The sequence below is a fragment of the Cyphomyrmex costatus genome, unplaced genomic scaffold (assembly GCF_001594065.2).
Source record: "Cyphomyrmex costatus isolate MS0001 unplaced genomic scaffold, Ccosl1.0 scaffold332, whole genome shotgun sequence".
NCBI classification, from domain to species: Eukaryota; Metazoa; Arthropoda; class Insecta; order Hymenoptera; family Formicidae; genus Cyphomyrmex; species Cyphomyrmex costatus.
The window spans coordinates 275,599-290,168 of NW_017277473.1; the positions used below are offsets into that span (position 1 = coordinate 275,599).

Below are 14,570 nucleotides of genomic sequence, written 5' to 3' on the forward strand. Positions count from 1 at the left end.
CTCTCTCTCTCTCACTTTATAATATATATGTATATAAAATTAATTACTGCCTTATCCCGGTGTATCCAAATACATCTTCAGAAAACATAGAATCAGCATCGATTATAACTGAATGCTCATTACTAAAGCCACCATCTAATAAAGAAATAAGATCTTCTGGAACGTAACTGTCTGCTGCATCCTCTGCATCGTCACCCTCTTCGTCTTCTCGTGACAAAAGATTGTTTACTGCTAAATTTACATCTAGATTTGTACGCTGCAATGTTAATAGAATTATTTCATTAAGTTATGTATTTTTTTGTTGATATTTTATATTCTTTTTATTTACTACATTAATATTAAACCTGTAGTTCTCTGATAATAAGATTGCGACTTTTTCCTTGTAATACAACTTGTGCCTGAGATATTAGATCTTCTGGTACAAATGGTGCTGGTACAGAGGCGATAGGACGAGAATTGCTACCACTTCCTCCACCCATAATAACTCCAGGAGGTCCTATACGACCACCACTTCCGCTTCCTCCACTGTTGTTACCTCCACGTATCGCAGAACTATTACGCATTATCCGGGCACGTGAACGTGACATCCCCGTTCTATTATTACTACTGCTATTTCCATTTCCATTTGGTGCAGAATTAGAGTTTCCAATATGATTTTTACTTGTACTATAATAAAACAGACATTTTCTGATTATTGTATAAACTGTCCTCTCATAAGATGACCCTAATACAGTCAATAATACTGTCAGTATTAACCAATACTAACAATGTTATTAATTGCATATGGTTAACATTGATAAATTGATATAGAATACTGATGATCTAGATTTTGATTCTAAAGCATCAGTATCACTTTATTAAGATCCATATCACAATATGTTACAAATAATAGATGATGTATGTAGAACTAACATAAAATATATTGTGAATAATACAAATCATGTAAGGTTTATAAAAATATTAAAAATAATAATATAAGATTGATAAAGGACTCTTATTATAAACATAAACGAAAAAAGTTAAAAGGACGTTGTAAGAGTCAAAAGAAATAATTTAAAACAATTAAAAAAGAAAAACGCATATATGTAATACATTAAAAATTAACAATATAAAAATATTTGTTTAAAATTCGAAAATGTACATTAAAAAATAACAATATTCAAAAACCTGCTAAAACCTGCTAACGTTTCGACTCGTGGATTGAGTCTTTTTCAAAGCGCAAACATATTCTTAAAGTTTAAATTCTTCGGATTAAAAATATTAAAGATATTAAAAATATTGATGAATACTATTAAATATGCACAAGATTTTTAATTCATTGATTGATCAATCTCATTATGTGCAAACACATCTTTTATGGAACAAAATTACACTCACATACAATACGGTTAATCAATTAATGAATTAAAAAAATTCTTCTGATTAGTGTTTTAATATTATTTATTAATATTATTAACTATGTTATAGGGTCACCTGTAAATATATAAGACCTATAAAATATATAATATCTATAAAATATACATTTGTTCTATTTTCACTCACTTTCTATTAGGTTCATTTTTACTCAAATCCAATCTATCTGGTAGCACTGTAAAAGCAACTCTAGCTATTCTATTGTCATCTGTGAGGAAAGCAATATGGGTTGGTCCAACTACAAGACGCTTTATCGATGCTTTTAAAGAATTAAAAGCTGATGGTGTAACAAATCCATATCTATTTATTTTATCCGCTATTTCCCTCAATCTAAAAAATATAAAAGCGTAAAATCCAATATTAATATATGTAAATAGATAATATTATTTTTTTAATTAAAAAATAATAAAAAATGTTTTTTTTCCATTGCTACTGCAAGATAACTTTTTCATTGTACTGATAACATACTTAAACATATTATAGGTTTAATAGCAAGTTTCAATGATGCATCATTTATTCATTCAATTGCATATGATTGTACAGCAATTAGAGAATTTCGGAATTATATGCCTTAACAAATATATGTCGTATTTTCCGTAATTACAAATCTTGAAGCGTACATATAAAAACAGAATCAATTACTAATCATCACATTTTTACAGATTGCCATTAAAATATGGCGAGGATAATGTCAATGGAGACGTACATTTGTTAAGCTGATGCACGCGGAATAAGAAGAGAAATATGAGGATAATCGCATACACATAACATGTCGTGACATGTTGCAACAGTAATGGACCACTTTAAAATAAGAAAAACTATAGTATTTTCTCTCGGGAATGATATATAAATTAGAGTGAGTAATGAGAAACCGATAGCAGATGAAATTTCTCACCTATCATTGAGTTGGTCATCGGTTCCTGGCAAAGGATGCACAACGAGATGAATCGAAGTCATAATGACTTCAACTCACATGTGTTCGACGTCAGATCGTTCTTTTACTGTACACAAAATTTTACTGAACGACGAAACAATATTTCAGCCATGTTTTTAGTGAAACATCCAGTTACATACCTCAGATGCAAACATGGCGTGGTGTTCTTCGCGTTCATAAATACATTGTGGAATGTTGTGGAAGAAACCCAGGTGTGCTCGTTTACGAGATGAATTTCGTACGATTCTGCGCAGCTTCTCAAACGGTCATGTAAACGTTTACCGCAGTAATTTTGAAAAGTGACATATTTAGAATTAGGTAATTGTTAAGAGTTTAGGGACCTTATCTCCAATATTAATCAAATTAGGGTATTTGATGTGTTTTTGCGTAAAATGAAAGAATCTGGCAAAAAAATCTGGTCGCTCTATCCTATCGAGATATTGGCCGGTATTCATATGCTGGATTCACACTGCATCCGATTTTCGTCGTACGACGACTCTGTAACCAATCAGGAAATAAAATTTTGCTTCGTACCGATGATACGATTTTTCTGATAGGTTGCAGAGTCGTCGTACGACGAAAATTGGATGCAGTGTGAATCCAGCAATAGTCGATTCTATTTCAAGACTGTCTTAAGTATGTCTTATGCCTAGTTCACACTAGGCGCGATGAGCGATGCGCGACAAGCGATAACCAATAAGAACTCTGCTTTACATCGTCGTGTGAGCTAAAGCAAAGCTTTTATTGGATATCGCTCGTCGTTCATCGCCCATCGCATCCAGTATGAACTAGGCATTAAGCGAGGAGCTTTTACGTAAAAGCATGGCTCTCATTGGCTATCGCTCGCCGCTTCAGGCTGGAGTCACATTGAGCGGTAATTACAGCGGAACGGAATAGTGAAACCAATCAGAACTCTACAATCATTCCGCTGCTTTACTTTCTGCGATTGTGATTGGTCTCGCTGTTCCGTTCCGCTGTAATTACCGCTCAATGTGACGCTGTGCCGCTCTGGTCTGTAGGCTCCTTTAGATGTTAATGTGACCCTCTGATTGGTTCATAATACCTCAAGACTGAACTTAAGACTGTCTTGAATATAAGAACTGACTGAATACAGGCCTATAAATATCAGCCATTAATTCATAAAGTTGACAGATTGATATTAGGAAATCCGTGTCAATGGCATAAAAGGGTTACACTGATTACACAAATTCTCTGCTTTATAAAAACTAATTCTCTGCTTTAAAAACAAATTCTCTGTATTAAAATAAAATTCTCTGCTTACTGTTCTCATTTTAGATCATCGAATAGCAGCAAGCGCTCAAGCGACAGTTGAGTCTGCTGAACGCGACCAATAGGCGCATTCAGCGAACTCAACAGTTGAGTAAGCGCTCGCTATTATTGGTGTATTCTTCCAGATCTAAAATTCTGATTGGTTGATCTAAAAGAATACACCAATAACAGTGAGCGCTCACTCAACTGTTGAGTCCGCTGAACGCGCCCAATGGGCGAGTTCAAGACGACAAAGCGGCTAGGTACGCTTGCAGAGCGATCGAGTATGATTGGTTGGATCTATAAGTAATAACCAATCATATTCAATCGCTCGGCATGCATACCTAGCCGCTTTGCCGTCTTGAACTCGCCCAATATCTATTGTGTTCGAATGGCTCCTGCACACTGGACGCGGAAACGCTTGCCGCGCGGCAAAATGCGAGGCGATAACCAATGAACATGTTAGGAGCTGTAAACTTATTGGCTACCACGTCACATTTTACCACGCGGTCAACGCGGTAGCTTTTTCGCGTCCAGTATGCAGAAGCCATAAGGCTGATATTTCATGTGTCGTACGACAAGGCTTTTCAAGCCTGTTATTGGCTGTAAAACAGAGAGATTCTCGGATCTCTCTGTCCTATAGCCAATCAACGTGCTTGAAAAGCCTTGTCGTACGACACATGAAATATCGGGCTAATAATATAGGACTTAAATTGCGTTCCAAAACTTAACTACAGTAAAGCCCGATCTACAATTGCGTAAACGTAGTTGTAGTTGTAAGAATTGACTAATTACAGTTGAATACGAGAAGAATATTCGACTGTCATTGGTCAATTCTTATAACTACACCGTTTAATATTTGGTGAACAACAAAGATAAAATAATATTCAGAGGCACTCAGGTAGTTTTTTCGAACGCAGCCCGGGATGACCGCTCTCAGGTTTCCCTCTATTAAATATGTCTATGGTTATTATGGTAGCGGCTGTGCACGTTTTGGTTCGTCATATTATTTTAGTGTGTAAATAATTCGCGCTGTCAGTTTCTTATAGTAGAAAAATATGAAGCTTCTTACGCACAATATGTTAACATCTAGAGCTATGAAAGGAGTGACAGTCGGCTATCCTCTGAAAATAGTCGTAAGTTATTTTTTCTTTTATATCGTATTAAAAAATACATAAATTATCATTTATATCTAGAATATAAAAACTTTAAATAATTAAAATGTCCAATCATGAAAATTATATGGTATACTAAACAGTATTTTGATGTGGTTAAATTAATGTTATTAACGTTACGTTTATCTTATTATTGAATTGCTTGTGCATACAGAAAACTCGAATAAAATAATAACCAATAAGGCAATATTGTACAAAGATACAAAATCATTGCAACTTAATTGAACGTTTCACTTTTACTTAAATAAACTTTTAAATATTATATTCTTTGAGTTGATTTAAAAACCAATAAAAATAGATTTGAAATATTCCAAAGTTATGTCAATTTTTTTATTTTGTATAAATATGTTTTTGTATATGTACAGCAATGTACTTTGAAGTACCAAACAGACACTGTAACTTAATAAATAATATTTTTGTTTTAAAATTTAGTTGTTTAAGGTTTAAACCATCTTATTAAGAGTATTAGATTCAATACTTTACAAAATTTTTTTAATAATGATATAAGTATTTTTATACATTGTTAATTTATGGATATAAAAATCCTTGTTAATCATCACACATATTTTCTTTGCTATAGAAATAAAATTATATTAAAATTGTTTTTACAAAAAAGTAATATTGATTAGACAATAAGTTTTTGTAACTCCTTTTATTTATTTTGTTCTCTTGTCATTCATCATTGACTTAGCTTAACTTTTACTTAACTTTTTATATTATTTTTTATATTTTTTGTTTCTTGGTTATAGTATTTTTTTACTTTTATCTGTACTAATCTTTGTACTCATTATTATTTGTTTATTAATTTTTGAATGAAGATTATGTGTGTGAAAAGAAATTAGATACACTAAAAAGAAGTCATTAACTTGACTAAATGCATTTAATTAATGGTGATTATATATAGTTCAAGTATTTATATATTTAGGTTAACAAAATCTTTTAATTTAAAACGTGTAATTTGTTTGAATTAACTAATATTTACTTGACAGCCTTATGGTCGCTGCATTTAGTTGAATCTATTAATGCTTGTTGAAACAGCAATTTTTTCTTAGTATATATATTATTGAAATATAATCATATAATTTCATGTCTTGACTCTTTTATTCTCGTATTATTGGTTTGCAAAAAGGGGAATTTTTAATTTATATTCATTTAATTCAAGCTATTTTTAAATTATTTCTTATATCTTTTTTCATTTTTTGGACAAAAAATAAAGAATGTATATAATTGAAATATATCAATAACTACATAGTTATATTTTTCCAGAACTGTATAAATATTTTATACTATTTTGCAATCAATTTTTGTTTTTATAAAAAAAAGCTTATACTTAAATTATTACTTTCAAGATTATGCTTATCTTAAAAGCCGAGAAATATACAATTTATTGTAAAGTGTCCTTATTTCACTGTTACATATTTATTTAAAAAATTTGCAAAATTTTACAGGCTCGAGACATTAGAGTATCTGAAGTAGATTTTAATCCAGAATATATAGCTAGAATAATTCCAAAATTGGATTGGACAGTACTATGGAAAGCTGCTGAGAGCGTAAGATCATTTTCTTGTATACATATGTATGGATGATCAGGGTTGGGATGTAACTCTTTACTTCTAATAAAATTAAAGTTACTTTTTTTAAATTAGTTACATTTTTTTAGTAACTAGTAACTAATTCAATAGTGACTTTGTAAATTAAAAGGTTTATTTGCATTGCATGCCTCCAACATGCTTCTATAAATAATAAAACAAATATAAATATATAATGAACATTTTGAAGATATTTTGTTTTGTCATTGTATTAATTCAAAATTATTCTAATTATTTCGATTTAATTATTTTATAATCGAATATAAAGTGAAGATTTCTTTAATAAAATTATATAACATTATTGTACAATATATGTATGTGTTATAATTTCATGTTTACGTGTATTATATAATTTCAAGAGAAATGTCTGCCATAGAATTTATATTTGTTATTCTTTTAAAGTAAAATTGTACATGTAAACATAAACCAGTTTTCTTTGGTGATCCTAATGGTATTAATGTTAAGGAAGGTCCAATTAGCCCTCCTACATTCCCGATTGCACACACCACTCATATCGGCCTAGAATTTTTCACTGTTTTATCAACGAGAATGTTTTATGTCAAATTGATCAATTAACGATGTGAGTAGGATGTGTGCAAACCTTCTTTGATGTTATCATACTGTTCTGTTACAGAAAAGTGAAAGTTATTTTGTGAGTAAATGTAATGAGTTACATTTCGGAATCAGTAACTTGTAACTAATTATTTTAAAGTAATTTTCTCAATCTTATGTACATATACGCACGCATGTACAATGTTTCATAACATGTAAATATAACTTCAGAAATTAATTTAAAATTCAAAAATGACATAAAAATAACAAACAGTTCATATAAACATTTATTCTATTTAATCTCATTTCTGAGTAAAGCTTGCAGCACACGATAGCTTTTTTCTATAAGATTCTTAGCTAAATTTTTTTGTTACCATGTTACCATGATAACAGCGGTGCTGACAGTGCTGGTTGAACAACTGGAAATTATTCGACAGAAGGCTCTTGACAGAAATATCCGAATAAGTAAATGTGAAGTAGATTATTGCTACTGTAGCACATCATTGTGAAAATACAATTACATTGTTTTTAATTATTACGAAGAGAATATTTTGATTTGACTTTCACAATGAGCCAGTACAAAATCAAGCAAAAAATAAAACATCAATAAAATTCAACAAATTTAGCCAGCAACGTAGCCAACAGGCTACACAATTTTCAGTGTAACAATTAACAAGATTGCCAGTACAGTAGTATGCAAGCAATCCTGCATCACCATTTAAATTGAAAACAAGATCAGATAAAACAAATATTTGTATAAACTTTTTATATTATTTTTGTGTCCTGCATTCATTCCTAAAGTTATTGTATATTATGAAACCATTTTATACACAATATTATTATCTTACAATATACTACTAAAATATTGTAAAAAATATTTCATAATACATCAACGAGCTTTTTATTACAGATAGGACATGTCGGTGAATTACCTCAGATTCTGATAGAGGATTTCGAAACAAATGAAGATTTTCTGAAAAAGGCTCATCATATTCTGTTGGAAATCGAAGTTATAAACGGAGATTTATTGTGTCCTGAATCCGGCAGAAAATTTCCCATCAACGATGGCATTCCAAACATGCTTTTAAACGAAGATGAAATTTAAATAACAGACCCAAATAATTTAAGAATATTATTATTGCCATTGTGTATCTAGTTATAGTTATATCCTACATCATTGTTCCTTTAATTAGCTAAGATTATACATACACACATACACGCTTCTGTATCATAGATCTTATCGTTAGTTTTATTTTTTTATATTGATACAGTTAATATTTTAATAAAGATGTATAAAAGTAATTTATATTTAATATATTCTCAATGGCTCATTATGCTTACACGCGTGCATACGTGTATACGTAAAAATTTCGATATGCTTCCATCTTAAATTTAAAAATGTATTAATTAGAAATGAAGCATATAAAGTATAACATTTTTGATACTAAAAAAATTATAATTTATTTTATTGTCATAAGTATGAATTTTTAAAACTTTATTTCTTATTCTATGCACGTATATATTATTAATAATAAAGCTTAATAGATATTATTTATTTAAAAAAAGTACAAAATAAATTACACGCAAAAAATTATCTAAAAATCTAAAATAATGCTAAATTAACAAAAAAAAGTAAGAATTTATTCATAAAGTAAACGAAAGACTATGTTCACACAATGTATGTTGTGCTTGTAATGCTTCATGTATTCTAAACAAATTCCGAACAAAAAAGAAAACGTACAGAATTGGTTTTTTTAACAATTTGTTACATCAGAAGAAGATAATTTGTCTTATTTTTTAATCGGCCTAATATACCTACATAATTTATAAATTGATAATTCTTATTGTATAGGTTGTTCTAAAAATTGATGGCCAAATTTTGATATCGTATTCTACTGACACTAAGGATGACAAAAGGTCATATAAACCTAGGTCTAGAAATTCTTCCTTTTTGATACAATCACTTTTTGTTTATCTTGAAAGTTTACTTAAAACAGATATTACAAAGTAAATATTGTAGTAAAGCAATGAGCGATACTGTCATCGAAGATAACTTATCGTAGTAAATTATTTTCCAACTAAACGTTGCATAGTTAATATAGTGTTACCAAGATAATTTATTTCAATATCGAATAGGCAAATATTCATTTCATGTATGGACAAACTAACGGAAACTACAGAGAAGATCAGTGTCTGTATCGTAAAACACAAGGAAACAATTTTTAGTAATTTTTTTCTTAAGTAAGTTACAAACCTTTAAAATATTCTCTCGTAAAGAAAAAGTATATCTAAAAAAACGAACTCCGAACTTAAGTTTATATGACCTTTTTTCATCCTTAGGGATGGTAAAATACGATACTAAAGTTTTGCCACTTATTTCTGGAACAGCTGTATATGTAAATTATTTAAATTAGATTGTCGCATGTATAATTCGATTACAGATATTTTATTGCACAGATGTCTAAAGACAATGAAATATAGTTTCTTGTATCATTTGCAATACTTAATATACAATATTTTTTATTTACATTACATTTATATTGCTACTTAGATAGTTTGCTTGAGTATTATCTACACAAGTATTATCTATTCGCTTCTTATCAGAGAGCAAGTTAGCAACATAATATATATTTCAATACAATTGTTTTATTATAGCTATGGAGCATAGCAAACTCTTATAGCAATATTATAACGAAATACATTAAATTATAAGTAAAATAGAGTATATTCTATATAGTGTATATTATCCTTGAATTAAGATAACATGAATGATATACGAAAAATATCTTTTGACAAAAAATTTATACATATATGTATATGTGTAATTACCTTAGATTTATAAATGTAAATTATTAGATAAAGTTATTTGTATATCTATTATGTGCAAAGAATATAATAATTTATTGACAGATAAACTTTTAGAGATTAATTTCTTAAAATTGATATATGTAGTAACACAAAATGAATAACATTTTTTTTGCACAAAATGCTTTGTTCTAATGTTATAAATTGTAAAATTTGTAATTTATACACAAAGTATAAAATAAATGTTACAATTGTTTATAATCTGCTTACAATGTGTTTATAAAATATGTAAAATTATTAATTTGAATATTACATTACATAATTAAAAATACTATATGTTCTTCAGAATAGGATAATGTATATTTCAGTATTCTAATTAGACATCATTTAAATTATATAATGCAATTAAATAATACTTTTTCCATAAAATATGTATAAATAAATATAATGTAACAAAACTTTTAATTGAAATAGCCTTAATTTAATGGCTAATGTTATCGAAAGGCGTATAATATTATCTACTGTAGTTTTCTGTACATATTAGTTTTCTGTATTAATGGCAATGCTCAAAATATAGCAAAATATATTATTTTATTTTTTATAATTTTTTAAAGTCAAAAAGCTGTAAAAATAGCTTTCAACTAACATTTCAGCCACAGCCCATCCGTTATTAACACTTTAATTGTATCTTAAATATTTATAAAGCTGGATTACTCTGGAGTCAAACTATGAAAATATTTCTATATATTAATATATTCTCATGACGGTATATAAATATTAATTGTGTATAGTTTATTATTAAAACCTTATTCTGCACATTAATAGATTTCTCTACATTAGAGATATGCTAGTTTTCCATCTTTATATCCGTTTTGTTTCATCCTGTTTTATAATAGAAAGTTATAAAATATAATATATATATATATATGTGGTGTGTGTGTGTCCATCTAATGGAATTTTCCTATAAAATGTCTATATGCATCATTAAAATATATATTTATAGTTTTAGATTTCATATAGTCAGTTAAAATTTTCATTTTAAATATAATTACTGCACTTAAAAAGGAAGTCCATTTTGTTATTAAAGAATTTATCGATATTAAAAAAAATATAATATTTTAAAATTATTATATATTTATAAATATTTTTATTTTTTCACTGAGGATTTAATGTTTTATTACAGTAATTTTAGTTTACAATAAATCTTATATTTTTGCAAATTAATTTATAAAAATAATATTAAACAAAAGCTATAAATAATAATTAATAATTTTATATTTTAATACTGATAAATTCCTTAGTATACATAATTACTTTATGGATGGGATATTACATTTATTTAAACAAATATTAATATTGAACAATATTATGTTAAGTACTATGTTAAATTAATATATATATATATTAAATTTTTGCTATCCTTATATATATACATATAAGGATAGCAATAATCACAATATATAATTTTATTCTGTTTCTGACAAAAAAGTGACAAACATTAATTATATATAATGATAATTCGAAATACCATTAAAAATTGCTAAATTTTGAACCCTACTAATTACCATACACATAATGAATAAAATTAAAAAATCACTTTAATAAATTCATTTAAATTTGTAAAATAAAAGTTTAAAAAAGACTTGATTATGTACTACTTATTTAAAAATATACGAATATGTGTGTAAATATAGATCAATTTAAAATATTCGCTATTAAGTATATCTATTATATAATTTTGCATGTAAATGTAAGTAGAATTAAGTTATTAAATTTTATTGACAATACTTAAATAAATTCAAAGTAAATTTTAACATACCATATTTTACGTATATAATATTAAATTTAATAAGATATAAAAGATAAAAGTACATAATATTTCTATCTAATATATTTTATATTATTATATATCAATAGAATTTTATGAAATGTACACCAAGTAATTTTGAAAAATCCAATATAATTTGTCACTAAAAAATATTACATTGTAAATCATCCTTACATTCCAAAAATTTAACATTTTATATGCCGTCCTAAAACCACCGGATTTTTTTTAAGAACGGATTCTTTGGAATATTTTAAGACAAAAATTATAATATGGAAACATCGAGGCTATAATCAAGTTTTTAAATTAATAGCTATTAAAAAAATTCCAATTACGGAGTTGATATTTCGCGTGCTTAGATATAATAATACAAATAATAAAAATGTTTCTCAAGAGTTTTTCTCAACAATTTCAAGATTATACAAATACGCAATGTTGTTATTATTATTAAGAAATTGTTCTTAGTTTTATATGAAATTTATTTATACATTACGTACTTATAATTAATCGAAATATACAACAAAATATAATAACGGAATATTACCATGTGTCAAAAATGAATTTATTTTGACATAACCATGATGGAATCAGATTCCATCATGGACATAACTATATTCATAACTATATTTGTAGCTATTTTCGTTTGCTTTGTATGGTAAACATTTTTGTAATATGAGTGAATGAACTATATTTTTTATTTAAAAAATTAAATATGTTGATAAAACAAGTTTGAAACATGTTAAATACCTATTTAACCCTAATATACAATTACCGATCTATATTTCTTAATAATTATTATAGTAAAACGACGAAAAAAGTTAACATATAAACATTCATTACATCAAAATACGTGTATGTCATTAAAATACACAAATTAAATCGATACACATATTTCTTATTTATAATTAAAATATGTGTAAGTTTATAAGCAATGATTATTTAAATACTTCATATTCTTTCTAAATTTTAATTTATAATGTTTATAATATGTTATATACACACGGAATATATACACAAGAAACTAAATTAAAGTCGGAAAGTGCCCTATACGGTCGATGCTGGATCTTGATACCTAAAATAACAATTTTCTTAATAATATTGATTAATAATAATCATTATATGTAAATTTTTTAATATATTTTATAATATTACAAACTGCCGATTACTGTCGGACTTGAAACGCAATCTCAACGGCACTGAAATAAATAGTATAACATAATATTAATTTAAAAAGCATTATATTTAGTTTAAAGTATTAATATCGTTTCAACCAAAAAATAAGATTTATATACTCAGGAAAAATTTATATTATTTATAATATTAATAAAAAAACAATACAAAATGAATCGTAAATGCTTGAATTGTAAATTACTTATCTCTATGAATGGTTCACAATTTAAACTTTAAGATTAAATAAACATTTTGTATATGTCAGCCTTATTTTATCAATATATTTAGTTCTTTTCGTTACCTACCAATAACATTACAAAAATATTTATCGTACAAAGCAAACAGACATGATTGTAAATATATTTTGGCACATATATCTTGCTTTTAAATTTATATTTTATAGTATCTTCTAATACTAATTATACGTCCATAATATATAAATAGATTCCGTAGAATATTAAGAACAACTTATTAATAAAAATGAATTTTTACGTAAAAATGGCAATAAGAGGAACAACTTCTAAGCTTTGAATTTTTAATAAGCTATTTAAATTATGCAATCTTTAACAATTATTGGTTTGGCAAATAACTTCAGTTTTGTTAGCTTATTAAAAATAAACAAAATTTAAATTTTAAAAAAGAATTTTAAAGCTCAAAATTTCTACTTTAAGAAATTGCTATATTTTTGTTGAATTTATGTGAATTTGATAATGTTTACATACATAAAATTACGTTCCTCCTCACTTTGTAGATATCACGTACTCAAAAAAAATTTGCAAACATTTTCGACCATCTGATGTAAAGTTTTCTTTCAAAATTCATTTTTAGAAATGTTTCTATGATTTTTGTTACTAAATTACTTGCAGATTAAATGAAAAAGTATTCTGATTTTGATTGCTTATAATTTCATTAAAAATCATACAATAAAAAAAAAAGATTTTTAAAGTTGAAACTTTTTTCTATCAAATGATATATTGCCAATTTTTTAAAAATAAAATATATAAAACTATTTCATTCCATCCTAAGACCTATTCTACAACGTACTCTTTGTTTCCTGTTTCGTGCTTTTTACCTCTTGCTTTTTTCCCCTTTGCGTCTGTTTTATCAACAATTTTATTTCTTGATACGTATTTCTTGTTTCTTCCGAAATTCGTTAACTTTTATCTCGGGCGACGAAAAACAGGATAAGAAGCAAAGAAACGTATGAAAGGTATGAAAAATAGCAAAAAACAAAAAACGGAAAACAAAAACTATATTGTAGAATATGCTTAAAAAGCCGAACGAACTTATTTGCCAACCCAGTATATAGCAGGTATATAGTTTTTTAAAATTTGGATGTCTATCATATCATTATGTATGGCTTTACTTAATTTTATTTATTACGATGTTTTTTTAATATAAAGTTTAAAAAAATGTCATTGCTCATTGTAAAATTGCAAAAATATTCTCTCTTTCTCTTTCTCTCTCTCTCTCTCTCTCTCTCTCATAAGAATTGAACTATTATTCAATATGTAATGGTGTCAAAAAAAAAAGCATGAAAGACATAACAGAAATTCATATGAAAACTTTTAGCTGTCTTCATGAAAAAATGTGTATCATTAATACATACATATTTTCAAACTAAAATTTATATTAACATTCAGGTATATATAATATTACTAAAATTCAGTTATTTAATTCCGAATATCTAATATATATATCTAAAATTAAGATATAAGACATCCGTGTTATTATACATATTATCCCTTTCTAACATTAACCAAGCAAAACCTTGATATATGTACAGTAGCACTTAAAAATATTTTGATATTAATATTTTTGTTATATTTCGCACAAAA

General features: G+C 26.8%; 2 protein-coding genes across 2 annotated transcripts in view; one reads left to right on the forward strand and one right to left on the reverse strand.

Moving 5' to 3' along the window:
- Positions 1-2,494, reverse strand: part of hyd (E3 ubiquitin-protein ligase hyd) — a 17,881-nt gene extending 15,387 nt beyond the window's left edge. Inside the window, exons 1-4 of the mRNA XM_018542524.1 lie at positions 2,309-2,494; positions 1,543-1,743; positions 345-666; positions 48-256 (exon numbers count right to left, since the gene is read on the reverse strand). Coding sequence (XP_018398026.1) covers positions 48-256; positions 345-666; positions 1,543-1,743; positions 2,309-2,370 — 794 coding nt within the window. The 5' untranslated portion in view covers positions 2,371-2,494. The remainder of the gene's footprint in view (positions 1-47; positions 257-344; positions 667-1,542; positions 1,744-2,308) is intronic.
- Positions 2,495-4,604: 2,110 nt separating this feature from the next.
- On the forward strand, positions 4,605-8,195 carry Trmt112 (tRNA methyltransferase subunit 11-2). The gene is made up of 3 exons (XM_018542513.1): positions 4,605-4,752; positions 6,240-6,341; positions 7,843-8,195. The coding sequence occupies exons 1-3, from the start codon at positions 4,675-4,677 to the stop codon at positions 8,035-8,037; spliced, it is 375 nt and encodes a 124-aa protein (XP_018398015.1). The 5' UTR covers positions 4,605-4,674; the 3' UTR covers positions 8,038-8,195.
- The last annotated feature ends 6,375 nt before the right edge of the window (positions 8,196-14,570 follow it).